The sequence below is a fragment of the Asparagus officinalis genome, chromosome 5 (genome assembly GCF_001876935.1).
Source record: "Asparagus officinalis chromosome 5, Aspof.V1, whole genome shotgun sequence".
Lineage (NCBI taxonomy): Eukaryota > Viridiplantae > Streptophyta > Magnoliopsida > Asparagales > Asparagaceae > Asparagus > Asparagus officinalis.
In genome coordinates this window covers 59,191,814-59,219,371 of record NC_033798.1, presented here as the reverse complement: position 1 = coordinate 59,219,371, position 27,558 = coordinate 59,191,814, and the positions used below count along the sequence as shown (strand labels likewise).

Genomic DNA, 27,558 nt, shown 5'->3' with positions numbered 1-27,558 from the left:
TTGTTTATGGTTATTTCACCCTTGTGTTAGTTTATATATCCTTGCATATATTTTTATCATATAGGATATATCTCATTGTTCATATTGCTTATCCTAGCTCACATATCTTGTTGTATTTCATACTTGCTAGGATAATTTATTAATTAGTTTTAATTGGTATAAAATCGGATTAGATTAGCATAAGACCCTAATCACCCCCTTTCTAGGGTCTAACAAGTGGTATCAGAGCTTGGTGCTCTTTGATTTAAGGACTAATCACCTTGAGTTAAATATCCAAGTTATCTTATTTGTACTAATCTAGTTATGATTACATTTGTATTGCTTGCATATATTCACATATATATCATGAATATAAATGTATTTCGTTTAGGCTATAATCCAAATATTGCTCCAAAATATAGAAATTTCTCTTATGCTCAATGGTGCTCTAAATTTAAAATATTTATTGAATCTAGAAATATTGACTTATGGGAAGTTATTGATTGTGCTTACATTGTGCCCACATTAGAGAAATCCAAGTGGAGCGATCATGATAATAAAATGTTTACAATGAATAAGCTTTTGTTAGAATTTTTTCTTAATGCTTTTGACTCATCCTTTTCTAACAAATTTGTTCATTTTGATAGTGCTTACAAACTTTAAAAATTTATTGAAGCACATCAAGGGGACTTGGAGGCAATCCGACAAGCTTTGGAGGATTCTTCTTCAAGTTCTTGTGGAGCATCATGCACACGGCTACAAGAGGATAATTCTTGTGCAGTAAGCGATTTTGATTCCGATAATGATTTATCTATTGATGAACTCCCTTGTGCATATGAGAAATTATCGCATTGCTACACTAAATTACAAAATAATTTTATTGATCTCAAAAGCAAGCATGTTAGTTTAAAATCCGATCATGAGAAGCTAGCCTCTAATTTTGATATCATTTCTCAAGAAAATGTTGCTCTTAAAGAAATTAATGATATGTCAAAATTAGAAAATGAAAAATTGACTTCATCCATTTCTAGCTTAACTCATGCTGATAATGATGCCATGATAGAAGTCGAAACTATTAGAAATGAGTTTAATTCATTTAGAAATGATCATGTTTCATATACTTCTATTTCCAATGCTTGTATGCATAATGATGAGTTGAATCATGTGAAAAACCGCATATCTTGTTTTGATTCAACATTAAACACATGCATTGATAATCATAAGAAAGCATTGATAACCATAAGATGGACAAGTGTGCTAATTCTAGTGCTATAACTTATAAATCACCTACACACTATGCACACTTGTATAGCAAAGTTTACAAATGCTCAATTTACGGTCGTAAAGGCCATTTAGCTAAATTTTGCTATGATGCACGCAAATATAAAAATGTCAATGCTCCTTGTGCATCTCATCAAGTATGTTCATCACATGTACACACACATGCACCCATTATTCATCATAAGCATGATAATGTGTATCATTGTGATTTTTGTGGTAGAGTTGGTCACTTAGCTAAGTTTTGTTTTGATTTGTGAAAAGTTTCTAAATCGCAAAATATTTCAAGTAGTCTAACATTATTTCAAAATATTTCTCATTTGCAAAATAATCTTAAAAGACCATCTTTATTTGCAAATGTTCCTCGTGCACATCCACATGGTCAACATAACCAAATGCATCCTCTTCATTGCACTTATTGCAATCGAATGGGTCATTTGCATAATTATTGCTATGACCGGACTCGTGCACTAAATGCGCCCAAATGGGTTCATAACCCTAGGGCTTTGAGCTTGAATGATAGGGGTCATGCTTTAAGCTTAAATGATAGGGGTCATGTCCCTAAACCTTTTGGTACCAAGAATACTTGGGTACCAAAAAAATTTGATTTTAAACCAAGAATTTTAGTGTTTTTATTTTTCTTTTTTTTTGTTTTGAAAAATTATACTTTAAACTTTTGAACATGAAAACAATTTTTTTATCAAATTCTTTTGTTTTCATGATTATTAGTTTCTATTTTGATGAGAGGTTTGTATTTATATAACCCCCCGGGTTTATTGGGTGTTTATTCCCAAATCATGTCTACAGGGTACTAAAAGTCCTTATATGGGTTGGTTCAAGCTTAAGAGCTTGATAAATTGTTGCCTCTCTTACATTTTGTCAAAAATCTTGTTTTGATTTGTTTCTTTGAATTCATTATACTTCACTTATGTGATGATATTTATGTGTTTGTGCTTATGGATCATCTATGTGTGCCTTATAATGCATTCTATATGTGGTTTGATCAAGTGCTACAAAGAAAGTTCTATTTATTGATCAAACATTGTTTTTGAATATAAACTTTGATTTATGATTTCTTTTGGTTGATTCGTGTTCATTTAAAAACTTTTTGCATGATTCTCATGTTCCTCTTCTTTTGTTTTCATAAATCTATTCTTTTATATGGCTTTTATATTTTTTGTGTTAATGAGACACTATTTTCATTTTGACATATTTATATGTGTTCTCATTGTCTTTTTGTATGTGAGTAATATTTATCATATTTTTCATCTATGCTTGCTCACATGTTTTGCCTTGGTCTCCATTTCATATACTCCATATGGCATTTTGATAGGGGGAGTCTTCCCTTTTCTATTATTGTTTTTATACTCACCCATGCATATTGATAGGGGGAGTTTTCGCTCTCTTCATTCTTTTGTTTTCCCCTTTTTGATGTTGTCAAAAGGGGAGAAATATTGTGAGTATATTCTTTCTTGTTTATATGCATGATATATTATACTTTGTATATTCATTTTATTTCATGCATATATCCTTTTTGTAAATTGTTTGTCATCATAAAAAAGGAGGAGATTGTTGGCCTTCTTGTTTTGATGATGTTTAACAAATAATTTACTTTTAATATTGTTTGTCTAGTGTTTATGTTTTCGTATTTATTCTAGGCAAACAACGAGTTGAAGGATGGATGGAATTGCGCATTCACAATCATATCCAATGGAGGTTGGCGGAATTGTGGAGTGAAGACATACAATTCAAGTTGAAGATCCAAGTTCAAGCTTCATCCGCAAGATTCTAAGAAGAGCTTATTGAAGATCAAGATCATAGTTTGGGTAATTTAGTTTAGGAGTTTATATTATGTGTGTTAGTACCTTAAGCTCAATATAATATACACACACACACACACACACACACACACACATTTCTTGGTTTCTATATATATATATATATATATACACATATATGTTTTGGTTTGATAGTTTTCAAGTTTTACTATGAAACAATTGAATACAATTGGAAAATATATTTTTGTTTCATACTTATATGCATTTATATGATTTCATCAATATCAATTTGATTTAGTTCCATGAAATCATATTTTAGTGTATTATATGTGTATTTTGATAAAATACTATATTCATTGTTTATAGACTTCATAACAATAGTTTACATCTTCTATTAAGTCTATAAAATTATTTTGTATTGCTTCAAAACATGGTTTAGCCAAAATGTCAAAATTCATATGTTTACATTTTCATGTTTTGGACTATTTTACAAAATAATAATATTTTTCATTCGGGAGGTCCTTTTTGAAACCCAGTTTTTGTAGCATGTTTATTATCATGTATACAATCATTTTCTAAAGTTTCATAATTTTTAGAATTTATTTGATATTTTTAAACAGGGTTTTAAAATTAGCATTTCACTTTCATACCTGAAATATTTTGTATCAGTTTGAGGTCGACCGCCACGGTTGACCGCGCCTATGTTTTTCTCTGAGTGGGCAGCAAAAACTTTCGCGGTCGACCGTCACCGTCGACCGCCACGGTCGACCGTCGAACTCTCTGAAAGTTTTCTCTGCTTTGATGACCTTCGCGATCGACCGCCGCACTGTCAAATCTGCTCCAACGGCTAGTTTCCAGAGCCGTTGTTAAGCTAGTTTTTTGGTCTTTTCTTGGCTTTCTCTTGGCTTTAGGGTTTCATATAAATACCCCATTATACCTTAGTTTTCAGTAGCAATCCAAGAAGTTGTTTTAAACAAGGGTTTAAGTGTTGTTTAAGTTTGTTTAAGAAGCTTTTAAGCATTTGAGAGTTTGAGTTTGTGAAACTAATTTCACAAGAGCTTGAGGAGATCATCTATTGGTGTTTGAGCATCCAACTCTTCTCCTTCCACTCTTGATCTATTGAGAAGTTTTCTAAACTCAATCTAGCTTTATATTTTATATTGTTTGATTATCATTTTATTAAGCTAGTGTTCATATTGAGTTTAGTTGATTTTATTTTCTCTTTGTTTACACACACACAACCATTAAGCTTATTGTATTTACATTCATAGTATAATTGGATTGTGTGATTATGTAACTTAGAGAGTGAGCTAATAATTCGTTCTCATCCATTGTAGAGAACAAACACTTTGTATTGTGCTTATTGTGAGATTCACTTTGTAATACACTTGTACACCGAGAGAAGTGTGTGGCGAGAGTCGGGGATCGTCCCAAGAGGAGTGGCGTCAGTTGACGAACTTAGGAAGAGGTTGTATCCGAGCACTTGAGGGAGATACGTCTAGTTCAACACTTGAGAGGGTGTAGAGTGGGATTACAAGAGTGTGTTAGTTATAGAGTTTTCGATAAACTATAAAACCGTATTGTGTGGTATAAACGTTGTTCGGGTAAGCGTAGAAAACCCGGTTGTGATAGTGGATTTCTCCCCGGGAGTGGGGAGCGGAGACGTAGGACGGAAGGTCAGAACTCCGTGATCATATTATGTGTTTGTATTGTTTATTTACACTATCACTCTTATCTTGTTTATGGTTATTTCACCCTTGTGTTAGTTTATATATCATTGCATATATTTTTATCATGTAGGATATATCTCATTGTTCATATTGCTTATCCTAGCTCACATATATTGTTGTATTTCATACTTGCTAGGATAATTTATTAATTAGTTTTAATTAGCATAAAATCGGATTAGATTAGCATAAGACCCTAATCACCCTCTAGGGTCTAACAATTTGATCTCTACGAGCCTTCCATTCATCTCTTGAGGTATTTTGTTCTCTTTGTGTTTGGTTTTGAGTGAAATCAACAATGTCGTTGTCTTCTTCAATTCTCTCTTCACCATCATCCTCTTCAATGTTGATGTTCTCATTGAATAAATCATCATTTGGATCAACTGTTGCAATGTAGTTATGAAGAACTGTGCATGCCAAAACAATGTCAACTTGTGCGGCAAAGGGATAGTGGGGTTTTGCCGTGAGAATCTTGAAGCGATTCTTCAAAATACCAAAGGTAGTTTCAATCTTTGACCTCAAAGATGAATGTCTAAGATTGAATAACTCCCTCCTATTTTGAGGTGTTCTCCCCGTAAATTCATCTAAATGATAACGAACACCAAAAGCTGGCATAGTTGTGTACCCCCGTATCACACAAGTAATATTTGCCTACATATTATACACATAAATTTTTATGAGATATGACTTTGTAAATATTAGTGAGGAATATTAATAATTGAGTAATTAATTTGAGGAGTTAACAAAAATGTTACCAGTGTAGACTCTTAAACCATATGGTTGTGGTCTAGATAGAGCATCTTGAAAGATTCTATAGTCATTTGCAGATCCCTCCCACCCAGCTAACACGTAGGTGACCAATTTGTTTGTGGTACAAGCTGCAAGAATATTTTGTGTGACACCTTTGCGCCCTCTGAACCGTGGAACAAGACTAGCAGGTAGCATAGCATCCATATGTGTCCCATATATCATACCTATGCAATCCTATAAAGTACATCAACTTACTATGTTAATGTAAGATATGATTTGATTAGACAAGTATTTGCCTAACATTATAGTGTGGATGATATACCTTGAAAAATGGGTAATATGATGGATTGTTAAGGATCTATTGTGGCACTACATTCGGTGCTTGTTTCATATATCGACCTTGTATGCATGAAATAGCTTGTAATACTGTATTGAAGTATCTACTAATTGTCTTCCCTGATCTTATAAATTGTGTTCTCACAATACGTTTTTTGATTTATGACCCAATATATTTAATGTTATTACAAGCTGCTCTTCTACTGTTATATGCATTGAGTCCTTTATTAGATTTTTTTTTCTTCATAATCTTTACTAGTTTGATAAAAGCACCTGATCGCATTCTAACAAAGTTTTGATCTACGTGATATATACGATTCATAAAATCATCTCTAAGTTTTTGTTGTCTTATCCTTTCTTCACTTGGCCCAGACCGTATTGATCTACGTCGACACTTCATTCTCCTCAAGAATGTCAATACTAAAACCATGACAGAAAATACATGCCCAACACACATTCTTAAAACAATCTCTTCATCATCAAAATCACCATCCATCTACAATTATCACTTATAAATTAAAAAACCAAAGAATATGATGCTTTTCCATAGCATGCTCAGCTCATTAAAGAAGAAAGAGTACTACAGTTGCACGAAATAATAAAATTGAAATAGAGAGAAATACATTGTAAATGTAGTACACGTCACAAGCTCACTATGAATACACCCATATATGCATAACTCATTCACAATCAGCTATTCCGCATAACAAAAGTGCACGAATAAATACATGAAGATGGTGCATGAAATATGACGTATATGGCTATGGTCTCAATACCCATAAAGCTTAGAAAATATGCATCATAAATTTTAGAACTATCATCGTACATATATAGAAACAAGCAATTCTGAGAGACAAGATGGACAAACAACAGACAAAAATTAACAAGGAAGTCACCAAGTAGTACCTCACAACAGAACTAATCTCAATTTTTTCGGTGATGAACAAATTAAGTCAAAATTTTCGGTGATGAACAACAATTAACAGGAGGAAGTCACCAAGCAGTACATATATAGACATGCAACAGCAAGAAAAATTAAGTAAAATCTCGAAATCTCATATTTTCGGTAAAGCAAAGTACTTAAAATTTTCTTGCATGTTGAAAAATTAACCTTACAATGCTCTCAAAACAAGGGAAAGGGTCAATGATTAGAGATCGAACCTCTTGTGGATGAAGTTGTGAGATTGCATATACACTACAAATTGAGATATGCAATTAGCAAATCTGATGAAGTAGCAAGTAGCAGAAGAAGATACAACCGTAAAGCCTCTGTATTTTTAGCAATTGCAGTAACTTCACAAAGTTCACCAAACTTCTCCCCAAATAGGTGTCGCCCTAGCCCTTGCTTTGATTTTTCATCATCTAGAAAGGAAAAGTGATGAAGCAATTCTAAAATTTTAGGGGCGGTTTATATTTGGCTCTGTGCTCTATGAAGCCTTCGAGAGGGAGAAGGGAGAAAATAATGAGAGGAAGGCGGTGAGGAGAACCCTAAACCATTTCCCCAATTTCACTTTTCGTGGGTCTCGAAACAGTGAGCGCCCAAATTTTTTAATTAGCGACAGTTCATTTCTCACCCATTTCAGACTCGAAGGGTTTGAAATAGGGTTTCTGCAAATTCTGACATGGTAGGCCATTTCACACCTCCATTTCTTTAAATCACTCAACGAACCAAACGTTGAAAATGGAAATGGGTAGAAATCAAAAACCGACGTGGCTCTGCTGTCAAATTTCAAAAGCTCCATTTCTCTTTTTTTTTAAGCAAACAAACAGCCCCTAACTGAACTGAAGTTTGAGAATTTACCCTAACTACTCTGAATATCTACAAGTTCATAGGAATTCAGATTAATAAATGGAGACATACGTAGAACATCACAACTCAGCTATATAATAAACCAAGGAGTTCTATTTTGTACCTGCCAATTGCTACTATATCTTACATTCTGAATAACAACACACCAGTCAATGTATTGAACTAATCCCTCGAAAATTTTGGTATATCAATCAGATTGACTATATCAGACATTTAAAAAAAACATTTGTTTTATTTCAAGTTACCTTGTGACATTACTGAGTAAAAAGAAAGAAAACTAATAAAGTAACATATATCGCTGAAGAATGCTGAGACCATTGCAAAAGCTTGAAAACAAAGGAGAAAAAGTGTATCCTTAAAAATGAATCCTAAACTGCAACAACAGCCAGAAATGGTGCCAGACTTTTTCAGTCTTTTGCGCAAACATCAAGTTCTTACAACAGAGCTGCCTGCTGCTGTTTCTAATAGTTGAACAAAGGATCCACCAAAAGAAAACACTGATAGCCAATAACAAATAGAAGATTATTAATAGCTCATTACCACAGACTAAAGTTTGAGTAACCTTCATAAAGATCAAGTAATGCTTCATACATGGCTCAATTCGATCAGAAAACGCAGGTTGTGATGGTAGCCACGGTATAAAGATCTAATTGAAACTAGTCAAGACTGGAAAAAACACACAGAAAGCGAGAGTGCCTTTGTGTGCGACAGACGGTGTTCAATTAGAAAAAAAAAATTATTAGATGATGATATTATAATGATGACGACACCTTAATATGCTATAATTCATAGTCAGACATTTCTGTAATTATCCATATGTTTTTTTCACTAAAGAAGGATTTGAGCCCACAACTAAATCTCTATATGAAAGCGGCCCAGTCCCCACCATTGAGCTAAATTGTGGGATCCTCAGCTGGAATCAGAGGAATGCAGGTACCCGAGCTCAAGTTTCAAATTTGTAAATATAAAAGGACATCATCCATGTAAAGAGATAAAAATGAAATAGCACTAAATGCAACATCAAGAGTTATACCAGTCATTGAAAAAATTAAAAAAAAAAACAAAAAGATGTAAATTCCGGGGACTGCAGAACCCCAAAAAGCTTTTATTTCGATATGTAAACTGTTACATGATACATAAGGAGCTGGGGAAGTTTAGGAAAGCATTGGATCATATTGATATATCTTTACCAAAGAGCCCTGCAATTGCCTTTCCAGGATCACTCTTTTTTATTAAGGACTCTCCCACCAAAACCTGTGGTGTCAAAGAAATATAAGTTAATACATAATAAAATTATTCCTTTATTACCTGACCTACTATTACTAAACTAATAATATAACTTCAAGTTCTAATCAATAATAAATTAATACATTATCAATGGCTTAGATCTCCCTTATGCTTGTGTCTGCCTCATTCATAATTCAAAACAGATGCTAGCGTTATCAAAGGCACGCGCGCCTCATGCGCACTGCAAAAGCGTCTTGCACCTGGCTTTTGCGCCTCGCAAGCAACCTAGGCTTTGCACAGGGCGCATCCAAGGCATAGTCTCGTATGTATAATCCATCTCCCAAAAATGTAAAATAAACCTGTTAGACCTTTTTAGTAGCCCGATTGAGGACTCTTAACTAGTCCTCGTTTACCGTTTGATGTTGCTTCGATATTAGTCTTGATTTGACTTTTGACTTGGAAAATTATAAACTTCACTACTATATTGAATGTATTAGCATTAGGATTACAACCATATATAGTGATTTCGTACTATTATTAATCTTGGCATATTTTTTATGTGAAAATACATAAATATGTTATTTCATGCTTGATTATCTATCTAGAAAAATTATGTGACCGGTTTGCGCCTCGCTTCACTTGGGCGCACGCATCGCATTACACCTTGCGCATGTGCGCATAAAAGGACTTTGCACTCTGCGTTGCGCCTCGCGCATTGATAACACTAATAGATGCATGGTCAATAATAGGTATGTGACCTGTCTGTTCAAACTTGCATAGTGCACTCTTCTGTCTAGAAAGTTATACTTCCAAGTAGGTTTTCATGTTAAAAGGCTTGGAGGCTATGGTTAACATATAGGTGCGTGCAATATCATGCAAAAATTTTAGAAGACCTAGTTAGTATTTAGCATAATAGAAATAGCATCCATGTGTATACATGAAGTGATCACTATGCCCACATTTTCATTTAACACCGCTCAGGGAAATGGGAAAACATAATGGTGATCCCTTAACACCACTTACGGGAAGGGGAAAAGATAATTTCTAGAATGCACTTCATTTAGGAACAGAATTGCCTGTGAGAAATCCAATCCTAACCCTTCCCAGCCCTATCCTTCTTTTTATACCCCCATTTTAAACACAAATCCGAACCTCAAAAAACCATTTTAATCCTATAGGTTGAGATATTAGTTTAAGGATTCAATTTAGGCTTATAAATACAAGTCCAAATAGCATTAGAGATACAGATCACCATCTGGGTAAATTAGAACAGACACAGGTAGGAATAAGGGTTATTTCGTTAAAATGCGATTTAGTTAATATCATGTGGCTCCTTCGACTTACGTAAAGGCGTCAACAGTCAATTTAGAAAATATGAGGAGTACAATGGTCACTTTTAAATAAACAGATAGAATTATTTTTAGGACATAAAACTTGTTTATTTCCAAAAAAGATTTGGAGTCAAATATTTCTCATTCAAATTCCATATTAGCTCATTCAAAATGGATAAGTCCACTCAGGAGTACAATGGTCACTTTTAAATAAACAGATAGAATTATTTTTAGGACATAAAACTTGTTTATTTCCAAAAAAGATTTGCAGTCAAATATTTCTCATTCAAATTCCATATTAGCTAATTCAAAATGGATAAGTCCACTCCTCAATTTCATCTACATCTTGAAAAGTGCCTGAGAGATCGAGTGCCCTGAAGGTGGCATGAACTGACTGCTGAATGATGGCTGAAGCTAAAATTTTGGTTAGTTCTTTGATTTTGGACATAGGAGTAGCATGCAAGCACTTGCCCATTTAGAAAAAATAGATACCGTTAATATGTCAATTTTTCCTAAATTGTAGACAGTTAATAAGCAATAAATTAGACTGTCCATTTTTTTATCCACCTAATATATAAGGAAAATATATATTAAATACTTGATTTTTAGTTTTTATGCACTTCCAATAAAGTTGATCACCTTAAGTGTAGGTTTACTAGATATTCTTGTAATTGAGTTTGTGATTAGCCAATCAGATCCACCCCAACAGGAATGGGGTGGTTTACACCATAGATAGAATATTTACAATTCCCAAACTAACCACCACACCACCCGTGAGTGGTATAGATTACTCCATTCTGTAGGACATTATGATAGAATCTTTACTCGTTATTGGACATTTTGCCTAATATTAATAATCTATAGATAATTTTAATTATTGAATCTGGCTCCAAACATTGAAATTCCTAGCTCTGGAACAAAGTAGTATATCACGCAATAAGTGCAGTTTAACTGCAAGTCACCAGTACTTAGGCAGGAGAATGTTTACAAGACATACCGCTTTAACCCCAGCATCTTGAACATAAGAAATGTCCTTAGGAGTAAACAATCCAGATTCGCCAACAACCTGAAATAACACAGTTACAGCCAACAGTTAACAAGAACTTTTATCTAATAAATTCCAAATATAGATGTTTCTGTTGTTACCATTCAGCTGAAGCTGAACCTTAAGTTTTCTATATGTTCCCAGAATCAAGGAACACGTGGACACACACAATTATCAACACTACCAGACAAAATTCGGGTTAATGTAGTGGGTTTATACGTCCTACGAATTCAATACTGATACTTTTTCCAGCAGCATTATATAGTTCATGGGAAGGACAGCATCAACTGAATACATAATTCCATTATTATCATGAATAAATATATTAAAAATAAAAAATTAATCAGACGGATAATAGTAACAGAGATGGCATGTGCATCTCAATTATATTAGTAACAAGACATGATAAAAACGAAACGAAATAAGCTTCAAGTTAGCATATGAAGGCAGGCCAAGTGAGACATCAGATAAAGGCCTTAGAGTCAATTTGATCCGTTGAGGCAAACAATGATGGAAGAATCACAAGGCCTATGTCCATCTCTGAAGCTAGCTTGAGTTTTCGACAACCTTGAATAACATCAGGTTATTTGAAAGTTGAATAGATGCAGTTTCACTAAAGCAAAAGGAAAAACCGATAGAAGTTTGAGTGAGATCTCCAGATGTTTCTTCTTCTCAAAGTTCAAAAAATAACTCCAAAGTGTGGATCACAAGATAGATAAGAGATTTATGGAAATTGAAACTAATCTGTCTTCTTCGCATGAGATGTAGCTAGGTAAGAATGAAATTAACAGACACAGGGAAGATGCATATCCTTCAGGCTGGGTAACAATCCAAAATAGAAAAAAAAATTGAATCTCGGGTAAAGGGCAGATACATTGTACTCGTCCAGATCTCTAACAACAAGCAGGGCCCAAGAAGATTAAACTTGGCATAATGAGGTTCTCAAGAGATGTGCAGAGAAATAAAGTGGAAAGTGAACATTGAGTGCATTACCACCAGAGTCGTGACGATGAACACAAGGACAGGTTATTGATGGCAAACTTGGAGGGGATCGAAAACAGCATGATTAGACTAAAGAGAAGCCCAGAAAGTGAGTCCCTTAAAATCCACAATCTGTAATATGTAATAAACCTATACAAGTGAAGAGTGGTCTTCTAAACCTGAACCCCATTAGCTCTAGAAGACATTATAACTGTAATTATATTTTCGGCGATAATTAATAAGCATGTATCAGATATGCTACAATGCAAATTAGGGGTGAATTATAGCATGAAATACACAAATATATATCCAGGACTAGATAAAGCATTACATCAGATATCAATGGAAATATTCACTTACAATGATGTCCTTTTTGCGAATAATCTCACCACGTTCTCCCTCCAAAAGCCTTTTGGTGTTTGAGATGTCAACTTCAAAGGTACCTGAAGTAGAAACAAGCATTGAGTGAAAAATAAAGGGAAGTAACCCCTACATGATTAAAAGAACAACTAACACATGATGATCATCAAGAAAAACTAAAGAACATCATCCTTGCAACGGTTTCTTGAGTAACATATGGCATGTTCATCATCAACAACTACATAATGATCATCAAGAAAAACTAAAGAACATCATCTTTGCAGCGGTTTCTTGAGTAACATGTTCTATTAATGGTTTATTCACATTGTAATCAGAGAAACCTCTTAAGTCTCTCATGCATAATATACATTCACCTCTTTTAGTATAATTCCATTAGGGCATCAGGGGTCTAAATGCTAAGAAAAATGATTTATGGATAATGTTTGGTCAAGGTTTTAAATGTCGGATGTCGGGTTCATGTCGGATGGCTGAAATCCATGTCGGATAGCGGAAATCCGGGATATATCAGAGGACATTGACTAAATATCGGATTTCTATATCGGGTAGTGCGCATATGTATAATATCGTGTCCTAAATATAATCTAATCATTCATAAATTCAATATAAGCATACTTTATAAATTCTATAGATTAAACATATAAAAAAGTAAATAATATATGGATTTAGGTTCACAAATTCTTTCTATCGGGTTCATAAGAAAACCTTAAACATGAGAACAGATCAAAAGAGTTTGAGTATTTATCACTAAATCCAAACCCCATAACAAAAAACAGATCTTAAAAAAAGTACCATATCGGTCGATTTTTCAAAGCTAAAAAATAGGCCGATATGCCCGATATGACCCTGATATTTCCGATTTGGCCCTGAAAACCGACATACGAGTTGAAAACGTCCATGTCGTGTCGGTCAAGCCCTCAAACCGATATGTCGGCCGACATGTCGGACATGTCGGGCGACATTTAAAACCTTGGGTTTGGTGTTTCCCTACAGGGGAATAATCTACAATAGCCCCCACATTAACGCTATATTTAATCCAAATAATTACATTTTGGCTTAATCCTTCCGACCATCGGAAAATATACTTCAATAATTGGATCCTCATCAGATGAAATTAGACAATGACATCAATTTTCACATGACTAGGATCAGAAACACAATATAGCTCAAGTATTTTACTAACAATTAATTCTACCACATTGAGTTAAAATATCCTCCAACCTAATGTCATTAGTTTTTAAATGATGGAAGGTAAAAATTTTCGCTGAACAACTAACCGAAAAAAATAACATCCTGAGAATTGTTTTGTGTCTTTTTTTTTTTGGTGGGTGGGGTTTCACTCGGGCAGGGGGGGGTGTTAAATTTACAAATATCAAAATAAAGGGTAAACGTCCAACTATGGTTGATTAGGGGATATAAATTAGGAAGACAATAGATATTATTCAATCATAAAAGGAGAAAAAGTCAAGATAACATCTGAAGATAAACTTCAAATAAAAAATCAAGAACACGAAGTAGGGGAAAAACTCATGCACGAAGCAAGCTTAGCAAGAAAAATGGGAAAAAAACTTATTGAGATTCCCCAAATCATAAAATATTGACATTTACCTGATGTTTTCTAGATATTATTGTGATATTAAAGCATATTTGTCATACTACATATGATATCTCACGATTCAATACAATATCCAAAATAATGTAAGTACACTATTTATGTAGCCACCGAGTCAATGTATCTTGTGGCATACTGACATTGTTGACCTTAAAATATTATTTGTATCTTACAACATAACATATGCTAGAATAAGTTGACTCAAGCCAGATGTAGAGTTGAACCCCTTCAAAGAGACCTTTTAGGTTTATATATGGTTGCATGTTTAAAAATATGCCTACTCTCTTCGCAAAACAAAACATTCGAACTTAAGATACCTATTTGATCAATTGAAAATACAAAACTATCTCATGTCCAATTTTCTTTCTCTGCATGCTACTAAAACCGTATCTTATCTGAACTCCTACCAAATAGGTAATCCAGGTGGCCTCCTACGGTGGAGATTGATCAGAGACCCAACCTATTGGCAAACAACAAACAAACTCAAAGAAAACTAGCATGCAATCACCGAAGCAAGACTAATGAGATTTACATGGTTCGGAAATTTTCCTACATCTACGGATAGAGAGGGCAGACTGTGCGTGTTTTTTTTTTTTCGGCGGGGGGGGGGGGGGGGGGATTCCTTTTACTTGCTGTCAAGAAGAAGAGTTACAGCATCCCTCTAAATCCGCACAAGAACAAGAAATAGATCTCTCTCTCTCTCTCTCTCTCTCTCTCTCTCTTAGTGACTGTAAACTTGATGGGATAAACCCTAGTCTGATGGGAGAACCCTCTTTAAAGAGTTCTAACTGGATACAACAAAATACCCCAAAAACATTACCCGAAAGAGACCCGATAGCAACATGAAACGCGCAGACAGTGTGCGCCTACCGCACGCTGTCCAGCTGCTGCATATGGACCACAAGCGGTGGCCGTATGCGGTCCAATAGCCATGGCGTGGTGCCGGCCATGCCGGAGCCCAGTCCCTTGCCGACCACTAGCAGCCTGTCCGGTGGCCCTGCCACCGCTGCCCTGATTGTTGCTGCCGCGGTCTTCACTGCTGCTGCCACCACTTGCTGCTGCTGCTGCTGTTTCTTCTTGCTGCTGCTGCTGCTTCCATTAGAGCCAATCACAACATCTCAATACTACAAGGATAAAGAAATTATTTTGATATGAAAACTATAAACCTTAACCTCACCATACTCTAGAGTTTCAGTGTAGGGGAAGACCTTTTTAAGATGGCATCAGAGCTCATGGTTTGATGGACGTTTGGAGCTTTGTTCACTTTGAGACTCGGTTAGCATGACTTAGGTCTCAAAGTGGAACGCACGTGAAGTTACAGATGTTAATGGGGTAACTTGTCCCAATATGGATTAGATTCGTTAAGGTGCACATGATATCACACTAGTCTATAGAGCGATGTTCATTTTCGAAGAGTTACATTGAGATGTTATCCCCATTAGTCATCTTTACTAGGCTTAAGGAACCAATTGGATCCGGGCCAAAGCTTGAGTTTTATCAGGAGTCTTGCAACCATTTGGCTTAAGTGTCGGTTTGGTTTGGCAAAGGCATGATATTATTGTTAAATGTCTGGGATTAAATCATATCTATAAACAGTTAGATGGATATTATTGTTAAATGCTTGGATTTATCCCGCAAAGTAGGCTTGATTCTTGAGTCAGTAGAGTCCAAGGGAATTAGCCTAGTCCATCTTTGTTCATGGACCTTTGCAACCAAGCACATTGGTACCAAAGAAATCCATGTTTAATCTTATCCTCCATGTATTTAAAAAAGATTTAAGAAACAGAATATCGCTGTGTAAGTCTAGGCTTTAGCACCATGATAAGGGCACCCAACCTGATGGGGCGTTGCAAAAACATAAAAATTGTAACCCTCATTGTAACTTCATAATTCGGGTGTAGTGGGACCATTAACAAAAACATTCTAGTGTAATAATAATTGATGCTTGTGATTTTCCTTAAGTATTGCCTATAATTGAAGATGAGACAAATACGAGGGAAGAAACTGAAGATAGGAATCACATGGTTATATATGTGACATATAATTGACAATGAACGGGCTACGAGGAGAAGACCTTGCCTACAAGAAAGTGATTTTTTTTTCTATGTTACTTGTATTTGTTTCATTTAAAACACTTGTAAATTTTTCCTACATACTTTTAAAATTTATTCTTAGTTATTTGTGACTATATATCTTCATTTATTCATATTCTTCTGATATATATGGTTGTAAACAGAATTCTCCACTACACATGTTTAATTTATCGTATGGTACACGATATTTATGGAACACAATGCACAACATATTACCTGGTCACAAAAGTTTACTTGCATACTTGAATTCATAAAAACTAGTTTGTTTTTAGCACAAAAAGTGGATACTGTTTAACAAAAATCTAGGGAAAGTTTTGAAGGAAACATAATAGCCCACAATTTCAACTAATAGAAAAATTACAATATCTGTAAAATAAATCACATGCTACCATAGTGATATCAGCATACCAAGGTCACGGTTGTTGATACCAATGAGCTGAACTCCATCTATTGCCAAAACACGGTCCATTTCTCGTTCATCGTGGACCTAACAGGAAAAATTATTTATCAATATCACAGAACAATAGATTCTTTTTATTAATTTGACAATAGAAAGTTCTACTAAGAGTAACGGGGGACATAAATTGACGAGCAGCCTTGCAAGAATTAGCTAAAAAAGCTAAACTTAACAATAGATTCATTTTAGTAATTGTGAACTTATCTGAAGAACTATTTATCATTTTGTATAACTTAACAAATGTGTATGTGTTTGTACATATAGATTTAGATTTTAAGAACTGGTAACTAACTTCAAATGAAGTTAATGTCATGGAAGGTACCACACGAAAGAAGCCATAGTAAGTTATTGGTGCTCAAAATCTCATGGAAGATATCCCCAGGAAAGAAGCCTTCTTCTGCAAATGGCAATCCTCAACTGAAAAACAATTGCAGGGAAATTATGATGCTAACAAGCAGAACCACATTGTAATTGTTGAGTAATCCTATCATGGAGAATTGCAAGAAGACTTCCAGGAGGCTTAGGTTAGGCCATTGGCTGCTGTTGCTATAAGATCAAGTGCATGAGACCAAAAAGGACTCTAAAATGTGCTTCTCAATATTAAGGTTCTAGTTTCACATGCCACACATTGATATGTCATACACACCCTTCACAAATGCACCCACCTACCCATATATTCACATGCCCACACCCACACACCATATATAGGCATTGTTTTAAATGTCGGCCGACATGTCAGCCGATATGTCGGAATTAGGGTTCGAATGACATGAATCGGGCAATTTTATGTCACATTTCGTTTTTCAGAGGAAATCGGATATGTCGGCGATATATCGGGCATATTGGCCGACTTTTCAGCTTCGAAAAATCGGCCGATATGCTCTATTATTGGTTTAAAACGTTTTTCACTTATTGGGTTTGGGTTTAGGTTTAAAAACCCAAACCCATATGACCTGTTCTGATGTTAAGGATCTGTTTTTGAACCCAATAGACAGAAACGAACCCGTTTAAAAGAAAAACGAAAAAAACCTAGGGCTACGACTGGGAACCCATTAGCCGCCTTCATCTTCTTCGTCTTGTGTTCGTTCTCCTCACATCGCTGGCTTCTCTTCTCTTTCCTCCCTGCGACATCGAAATCCATCATCTCCGGCGTCGCCTTCTCCTCTCTGTTTCCCCTTGTTTTTACTATTTTTTGTTACATTACATTATATTGTTATTCAAATAGCTTCACGCTTTTTGTTGCTGTAAATTATTCATTTGTAGAATTCAATGTTTGGCAACATGTTTTGGGCAGCATGCTAGGAAAAACAAGACATCTGCTGATTTCTCGTAATGATCTTTGTTTATCATTTAATAATAATCCCTGGTTTCTCGTAATAATCCATGTTTATCATCTAATGATATAAACATGTAATACTCAAAGAGTTTCTACTTTTTTTCTTCATGTGACAGTCTAGTAGCAACTCTATGGATGATTACAGATGGGAGAAAATTCTATTTTTATCTGTTTGGGGGTGATGAGTTTTTACTTTTTATAGAATTTATAAAGTATGCTGAGTAAGAGAACTTTGCAGATTCAATTTTTTATATGTTTAATCTATATAATTTATATGCTTATATTAAATTTAGGAATGCTTAGATTACATTTAGGACATGATATTATACATATGTACACCACCCGATATGACAATCCGATATTTAGTCCATGTCCCCCGATATATCCCTAATTTTCGCTATCCGACATGGATTTCAGCCATCCGACATGACCTGAGATCCGATATTTAAAACCTTATATATAGGAACAGGTAAGAATTTCCATATGACCGCTTAACCGGGAAGAGAACCAAATATAACAAACAACTGAAGAAATACACTAACCTCAATCAATGCAGTTAAACCAAGTTCCTTGCAGATCATAGTCATCAATCTAATGTCAAGATCTGGCAGCACAGCAGCAATTAACAGAACTGCATCTGCTCCTTTCGCACGAGCGTAATAAATTTGCCACGTTTCAATTATGAATTCTTTGCATAAAAGAGGACACTGCAAATCTCACCGATTTTATAAATTTGTATGAAAATGAATTTAGGAAATACAGGATAGTGAACTGGTTGAAATACCAAAATAACAAAGTTTCTTATTTGGAAATATATGTGATGATACAAACCTTAACTCCAGCCTTACGCACAACTTCTAAATTTTCAAAGCTTCCCTAACAAAAGATTGATTATATCAAACCAGTATGAATTTCACAGTTTTCCCATCTTGGCAACCAGTGGGGTAAGATTATTTACCTGAAAGTACTTTTGATCGGTCAAAATGCTTAGACATGCTGCCCCATATTGCTCATAGGCTTTTGCTACTTGAACCTGTTTTCAATTTAGTCACAAGCCAACCAAGGTTTTTTCTATACATGTTTAGAAATATAGAGTTTGACATTATCCTGTCAGATTCATGAGCATACATCGTTGATCGAAAAAAATTTCAAGAAAATGCAACAAAATGCTAAATTGCAAACAAAACCTTAGAAAAAGAAAGTTGGTGAATCATTTGGGATGAATCATTGGAATCCAATACCAGAATTAATCAGCATCAACTCTTTCAGAGTTTCATTAACGGGTAAATTTGATCTTTATTTGTCCTAATAAGCGGTTGAAGGCTAAGAACCCTCGATTTCAAAGCGAAACATAATTGTGAAGTGTGAACTACCTTTTAGTCATAAGAGGTTACAACAACAGAATTAAGTATGAAACACCACCAAAAGCTAATGAAGCTAATGCTTAAAACAAGTACTTGCAGCTTGACGCATGAAGAGAAGAACATAGGTAGCTACGGAATCATGAAGAAATTATTTATCCAAATGTTATGTAATTTTGTGACATCAAACCCGAGAAATGACTACTATAGGACAAATTAAAGAATGGATGTCCACAAGAGCAGCAAAGAATGCTTCCAAATTCTTGAAAACTAACTGTTAAACAGGATCAAGCAATTATTGCATGACAGAAGGTTATGATGCTTAGCTCATGTAAGTAAATTGATGGAACATACTTGATAGAACTTGGATTCTATAGCGCTTAAACTTTATGAACCATAACATACTGGAACAAATATAACAACCCTAAGCATTTAAAGAAATATAGCAGATTTGAAGCATGCAATTTTCACTTCCAACAATGAAATTGGAAGTACTTGTATATGGTACTAGGATATCGGAGTGTGTACAGCCTACAGGTAGTGTAGTGTGAAAGGGCTCAGGCATCTGACAAAAGAGGAGTGTTTATTATAGAACAATTTTTCAAAACAACCCCATTTTGTTTTTTAATTTTTAAAATCGACCATTTTTTTTTATTTACCAAAACAGACCCGTTTTTTGCCACGTCAGCCTAATCACTTTCCTAAACAGTCGGGGTTGCCAACCTTGACTATTTAGGAGGGTGTTAACCCCAAATTAGAAGCCTTAAACCCTAAAAAATTATGTCCTAAATAGTCGGGGTTGGCAACCCCGACTGTTTAGGAAAGTGATTAGTCTGACGTGGCAAAAAACGGGTCGGTTTTGGTAAATAAAAAAAAGGTCGATTTTAAAAATTAAAAAAAGAAATGGGGCTGTTTTGAAAAATTGTTCTTTATTATATTGTACAATCTGCAGGCCCCAGTCAATAGTTATTGAGATGTTCAGTCCATGGATTGCTTTCAGTTCTCTCATTAGCATTCAAATTTTTAACAGGGTTCTTTAATATGCTAGGTAGCAAATACTTGTGAGCTATGAAACCTTCAGCACACTTTCCTGTAAGAGCAACACCTAGTAATAGAGCCTATAGAGGTAGCCGTATACAGGTTAATCAATTATCTCTCTCCAAAAAAAGTTCCCCAGTTTAAACTCTATGTTTCTGCAAGCCTACAATAATAGGATTTATTAGGCGACCTCAAAATTTGGGATGAAGAGTTTGTTGTTGTTATCGTTGTTTTTTATTGTTGTTGTTTCTGATTCTGCAAACCTACATATGCCGTAAACCTCCCTCAATATGTACCCAAATGGTTCAGTTCTCTGATCATCATCCATCTTCTATACTAATATATCAACATTTCTAATTTAATTAGGACCTAAAGGAAAATTGTTTGGATAATCTCATACGTAAACTGTTTACTTCTAAAATCTGACAAAAATCAAATCGCTCTTAACAATAACAGAATGTGATGCACTACAGTAATTTCATTTCTAATAATGTCCTCATTCCCCAATACTCGTCATTCAATCAGGTAAGCAATCTTTTAGCCGCTAGGATAAAGCCAAAAAATGGAACTCGTCCCCCCCCCCCCGCCGCTCCCTCACTGCCATAGTGTTCCCTACTATATGTTTGTTCATGGCACTTCACAGACTGCAGAACTAAGATTAATCAGATAATTTAGAAACTTGTTCTTTAGCAACTGCTTCAATCTTAAGTTGACAGGGTGGAAATCGAGTAGCGTAGTCATGCAGGAAAATGATGACATATCTAAAACCCAGCATGTTCTGTTATAAGAATAATTGTGAAAAAAAACTTAAATTATGTCCACAAAAGGAAAGTTATGTAGCATCTTAAATCAGATCTTGTGTATAAATAAATCAACATAAAGTGCCTGCATATATTGCTCTTTTACTTACTGCTCAATCAAGGAAGCACAATAAGCTCAAATTTTTTATGAACAAATATACTGTAACAATTTCAAATGCAAATATCTAAACCATTTTCCTGTATATACACCTCAAATCCATCATATTTGCAGATTTATCTCCAAGTATAGACTTTGCTAATTTACCCCCATTTTCTATAAAATTATGTAAAAGTACTGTCTCATCTCACACTATTAGTTTTCTTTTTTACCAGAGGACTAAGATGACCAAAATGCCCTTCCCCATCTCCCTCTATCTCCACAACGCACTACTACCTCCTCTCTTGCTCTCACTACAGCATACTACTACCTCCCACACTCTCCCTCAATGAAGACGAAATCAATAAAGCAGCATCAATTCCAAATTTCCAATAGCCATAGGTAGCTCAACCCTGATATGGACTCAGGGTACCAATCGATCAAGTATTCTAGCAGGAACTAAGACTTGTTTTAACTTGGTTATGAGCTAAGACTTGTTACTGCTTGTACTTTGCACCGCTGTGCATGCATCTAGCAGTAAGAGATGTCTTGTGCTGGGAATACTTTGGGCAACTTCTTGTACATAGCTAACATGTTTAATGTGCTCTGCTGTGCTGTGGATCTTTTGGCAACATCTTTTGGATATTGTGTTTTGAAACAGGGGCCAAAATTGATGGAAGAAGAGGAGAAAGTAAAGAGGATGGGAGAGAGAAGTGGAGATTGCAGTACACTGGGTTCATGAAAACCTGGAAGAAGAAGAAGAGAGAGAACACAGGTTTATAAAAGCCCATGTAAGATTGTTGGGGTGTTTATTTAACTCGCATTTACTCTAGCTCAAGCTCTATCCAAATTCAATATGGGAATATATTGCGTATATTCCTTAAAATAACTTTTAAGTGGTATTTTTATTCAATGTGAAGGAATTGTGGGGGTAAATTAGCAAATATATAGATTTGGCAGGTAAATCTGCAAATAGGGTAGGGTATGTATGTAAAAAAAACCATATCTAACATATAATTCTACAATTAAAGGTTTGCATATTCTCTTCTGGATACCAACTGGGATGAGAGTGCACTAGTTAAGAGAGGAGAGAAAATGTAAAGAGGATGTGGTCCAGGATTTAATCCTGGACAGGCCAATTGGATGCACCTAATTCTCACTAAGAAAAATGGGAAAAAAACACTAAACTTGAATTTAGAAACCATTAGAACGAAGAAAAGTTTATAAACTCGACAAATATACTTATTTGAAGACGGTGACAATTTGTAGAAAATGCAACTGATGAGCATATTAAACATAACAATGTTGGCTAGAGATGATTGTTTTCCATACATAAACTATTCACAGAATACCTGCTAGTTATATAATTTGACATGGAACAAGGATGAAATGCCATTTGATATTTTCTTTGTAGACAAATATTTGCAGGTTAGTGACTGATTATACTAATTTGACATGGAAAAGGGCGAAACATCATCGTATCACGCTTAGGCAGAAGCAGTTTGCCCAAAATGAACAAACACTTATATTGACTTAAGAGGGCTGCTCTGCATACAATACCTACCATAAGATTACAAAAAATATTTTAAGCTGTAACAAACTCACCGGATCAAAATCCTCCCGCAGTATCCCTCTGCTCGGAGAAGCCTTTTTCACCTCAGCTATCAAAGCAGGAACACCATTTCGGTGATATGATGCCTTCAGGGCCCCAAGAAAATCTCTTGCAGGAGGAGCTTGCTCAGCAGCTTCTTTAACCAAATTAAGAGGTTTCGTTTTCTTAAACTAGAAAGTGAAGAATTTGATGAATTACTACTAGCAACATATGAGAAGGGTATATCATGGTATATGATTTACCAAGGAAACATGGATGATACCTCTGAAACTTCAGTGACCTTGTCCCATACAATCTTCTCCAAGATATTACGCGGAGACTCTGATGCTTTTGCAGGATGTCTTCTGATTCTGATGCCCTGTTTTGCTGCTATTTCATCAACAGATTTTCCATTTTCCCATTCTCTTACTTCAATTGCGTTTATAAGTTCATCACTTTTATAATTTTGTGCAAGCGACGGATCTACAGTTTCCTGCAAAGAACATCAGAACTGATTAAAGGAAAGCTCATGAAAGTGAACCGTGTGAATAAGGCTAGTCTGGAAGTTCAAACTTTGTATGATGCAGTTACAGTCGGAATACAAGTATAAAACAGAAGAAGTTTTGTTTAAGTTCTAATAGTAGATAAAACTACAAAATTAGAGGGCTAATAGTAGATAAAATTACAAAATTAGCAGGTATTCCTGTCCCGTCCTTTGCAGGAATTGTTCAAGAATTAATTGTACGAGCCAAAGTAAAACAACAAATTGAGAACTTCATATTCTAATTCAAACATAATTTTGAAAAAAAAACTCATTTAATTATTAAAATCTCGTGCCGAATAACTTTATCCTCACTAATGAATATTTCTAAGTCCAAAGGAAAGGTCTGACCTGAATAGCTCAGGAAGAAAGGTTTCTTGATCAACTAATAAATACCGCAATGTTTTCTGATTGTAGTGATTATTACTTCACAAGATTTTCTAAAATTTACCTAAAACGAAAAAATACTAAATAATCTAAAATATAAGTCAACATTATTCCTTCACACAAGCTAGGATTAAAGTGGATTCATTAGATATTTGGGTTACCTTACTCTAATATCAAGCTTTTTGCAGTGACTTCTCCTTGATCTTTACGGATGGTATTAGAGCCAATCCTATGTCTCCCAGTTGCAATCCCACATCACAGTTGGTGGTGTCCAAATTGCAATGCTCGACAGGTACTAGTGCTACTGCAATAGCCCAAGGGGTGGCCCTAGTACTAGTCCAGGACCAAGGTAATGCAAAGCCAGTTCGTACGGACACCAGGATCGCATAAGATACGCTAGGGTCCATTTACTTCCACATTGATTAATCACATTGGGTAGATACTTAATTAAATTTCAATTTCCTCCTTATGACTGATAGCTTTTACAAGTGAGTTCTAGTTCTCTAACGTAAACAAACTTCTTCAAGGTCCTTTAAACAATTATTGAAGGTAAATAAACGTAAGTATCAGAGATACGGTGCATACATCAACGAATCTTCCTTTAAACACGATATTCCACGAATCTCTATCCTTCAACAATACCATAAAGAAATAAAAAGGATGCCAACCGTAAAAGTTAACACTAATCCCAGTAACTTTGTTTTTCTTTCTTTCTTTTTTTTTTTTTTTTTTTTTTTGGGGGGGGGGGGGGGGGCAATAATTAATAAAAATTTAGTTATTTTTCAGTCTTAATATTGGTTGTATTCAATTTTGTAATTCATTTGATACTAAACAAATAATTTTGGGTTAATTGCAGAGAGACCTCCTCTAGTACCACCCAATTGCAAAGAGACCCAATGTAGTTCTATTTGTCGCGAATAGAGCCCCTGTAGTTCTACTTCTTGCGAATGGACCCCTTGAGTGATCTTTTTTTCTCTCTTAAAATCATACAAAATGTTTGAGGAGGCCGATAGACCCCCTTTAGCTCAATAGGTGAGGATAGACACCCAATTAGTAATTTCTTTTTAAACTTTTAAAAGAGTCGAAAAGGTTCATTAATGGGGTGCATTCGCACATGGGCCAATACTAAGGGGGCCTATATACAACAAGTAGAAGTATAGTGGGTCTATTCGCACCAAATAGAACTACAAGGGGTCTCTTTGCAATTGGGTGATACTACAGAGGATATGTTTGCAATTAACCCAATAATTTTTAATATTTGATTCGTAAATGAAGAGAATTTAACTGGATGTATATTTATTTTTTTAACCAGATATTCAATCACAGACATATACATAATAATTATAATGGAACAGTTTTCAATACCCTATAAATTTAAATGCTATTTAAAAATCAAATTCTTTAAAAAAGTATTTTTTAGCCAAATAAAAGTACCTTATTAATTAAGTAGTTTAGTATTCATAAACAATTAATTACTAATCAATTTTTTTTTCAAATTCAAAGAAATTCATAGAAGCATATTCTGATTCGAATCGGAAGATTTTTTTTAAAAACATACAAATAAGAATGTCTCAGTATTTCCGTCATGCAATTTGTTGTAAGTGTTATGTTACAAGTCTTTCATGTCATGTGATAAGGATATATTTGTCATTTGTTTTATTTGTTGATGAGGGTCTTTCTTTAACGTTTTTACTTTTGTTATGAATAATAAACTCTAAAATAGTGAAAGAGGAATTTTCTTGCAGGATTTCATTCATTTCTAGCCCTCCCAACAACAAATGACGTGGTAATTTGTAAAAGAAGAATTTTTCAAAACAGACCCACTTCAATTTTTTTTCTTAAAACCGACCCGTTTTTTATTTATTTATCAAAACCGACCCGATTTTGTAATTAGCAGCTTAATCACCATCCTAAACAGTCGGGGTTGGCAACCCCGACTATTTAGGAAGGTGTTAAACCCTAATTAGAAGCCTTAAATCCTAAAAATTAATGTCCTAAATAGTCGGGGTTGCCAACCCGACTGTTTAGGAAGGTGATTAAGCTGCTAATTACAAAATCGGGTCGGTTTTGATAAATAAATAAAAAACGGGTCGGTTTTAAGAAAAAAAATTTGGAGTGGGTCTGTTTTGAAAAATTCTTCTTTGTAAAACCTCAGGACCAAAAAACCCTCCTGAAAACCCACATAGAGATAGGAAAAAGAAATCTTTTTTCTCAAGGTTTTCACGACTAATGCGAATTTTTCTCGCCAATCAAGGAAACAACTACATAAACAATGAATAGGATACCAAATCTCGAACAAAACTAAAACTTATATCAGTTCAATGTTTAGCTACAACGTACAAAAATTCACCGTAAAAGAGTAAAAAGGAGCCAAATTAAACAAAATCACTGACCTGGTCTCTCACACAGCGGAGGACAGTGGCTTTCTGAATGCTTTTCGACGAGAATTTTGGGGCAAACTCATTGAAGAGCAGATTTCTTCGAGATTTTGGAGGAATAGGGCTCGGAATCGAAACCCTAACCCTTGTTGAAGCCCCAATGCGCGCGCTCTCCATTGCTCTACTCCACAAGCGAGAAGACAATAATAATTAAATAAAGCTACGGCAAAGAGCGAGAAAAAACCGAAGGTTTCGTCGAACCTCGGGAGTTTAAATAGGATGCAGTAATCACAGCGATTCACTGAATATGTAGTGATTTAGCAGATAACCCCTGCACAATTTAGTTTATTAAATAAACGTACTTTGCCAGGTTTTTTGTAAAATTTGACTTCAAAATTGTTATATCATTTTTCCTCGTTTTTCTTTTGGGAAAATTGTGTTGGGGCCCCAAAAGTGGGAACTTCATGTGCTGTAGCCCATTTAACTTTCTCACATGTGATTCAGCCCATTAAAATGTGACATCTTGTGGTGCAGCCCCTTTTAGCAATTATTGCATGCCAACTAAGCTAAAATCCCCAATATATCATTATCCCCTCTCATCTGCTCTCCAGCTCTCCTCTTATCTCTCTCTCCTCTCACTCTCAAGCCCCGCTCCCGCCCTCGACTACGCCCTTCACCATGACGTCGGGCTCCAGATCTGCGCCCTAGCCCGCAAGTTAGGCCCTCGAGTTCGCCGCCGCCTCCCCTCATCTCCTCCATCCGACCTCGTCGCCGTTGCTCACCGCCGCTCCCCGCCTCTCCCTCGACTACGCCGGAGTTCGTCGCTGCCGCCCTCCGCTTCGTCCCTCGGGTTCGCCGTCAATGTTGTCGGCAGTCCCGGCCCGATTCGACTACTCGTCTTTTCCCGCCGCTGCGTGTAATTGTTAATAAAGATAAGTTAGGAGGAATGAATATTATTATTCTTTTCCTTTGTGTTGTATTCAGCTAATTGTAGTGGTTACAGAACACAAAACCTATATTGTTTCACCCATTTTGACAGGTGCAATAATTTAATTTTCTAAATGTACAAGAAATTAAATATATGTTCTTCACTGTGAGTTGCTTCTGTCAGAAATGCTTTGTAACTTTAATAACAATACAAAAATCCGAGTAATATGTTGTAGTTCAAGCTTTATTCAAGTCTGAGCAATTGCGTAGACAATTTTGATTCATAATTACTCGGATTTTTGTATTGTTAAAGTTACAAA

At 35.2% G+C, this 27,558-nt stretch overlaps 1 protein-coding gene across 1 annotated transcript; it reads right to left on the bottom strand.

Moving 5' to 3' along the window:
• Positions 8,728-26,562, bottom strand: LOC109843477 (indole-3-glycerol phosphate synthase, chloroplastic-like). The gene is made up of 10 exons (XM_020412406.1): positions 26,327-26,562; positions 23,289-23,498; positions 23,020-23,196; positions 19,077-19,151; positions 18,950-18,994; positions 18,661-18,825; positions 16,734-16,812; positions 12,603-12,685; positions 11,214-11,282; positions 8,728-8,912 (listed from the first exon to the last, which is right to left on the bottom strand). The coding sequence occupies exons 1-10, from the start codon at positions 26,486-26,488 to the stop codon at positions 8,829-8,831; spliced, it is 1,149 nt and encodes a 382-aa protein (XP_020267995.1). The 5' UTR covers positions 26,489-26,562; the 3' UTR covers positions 8,728-8,828.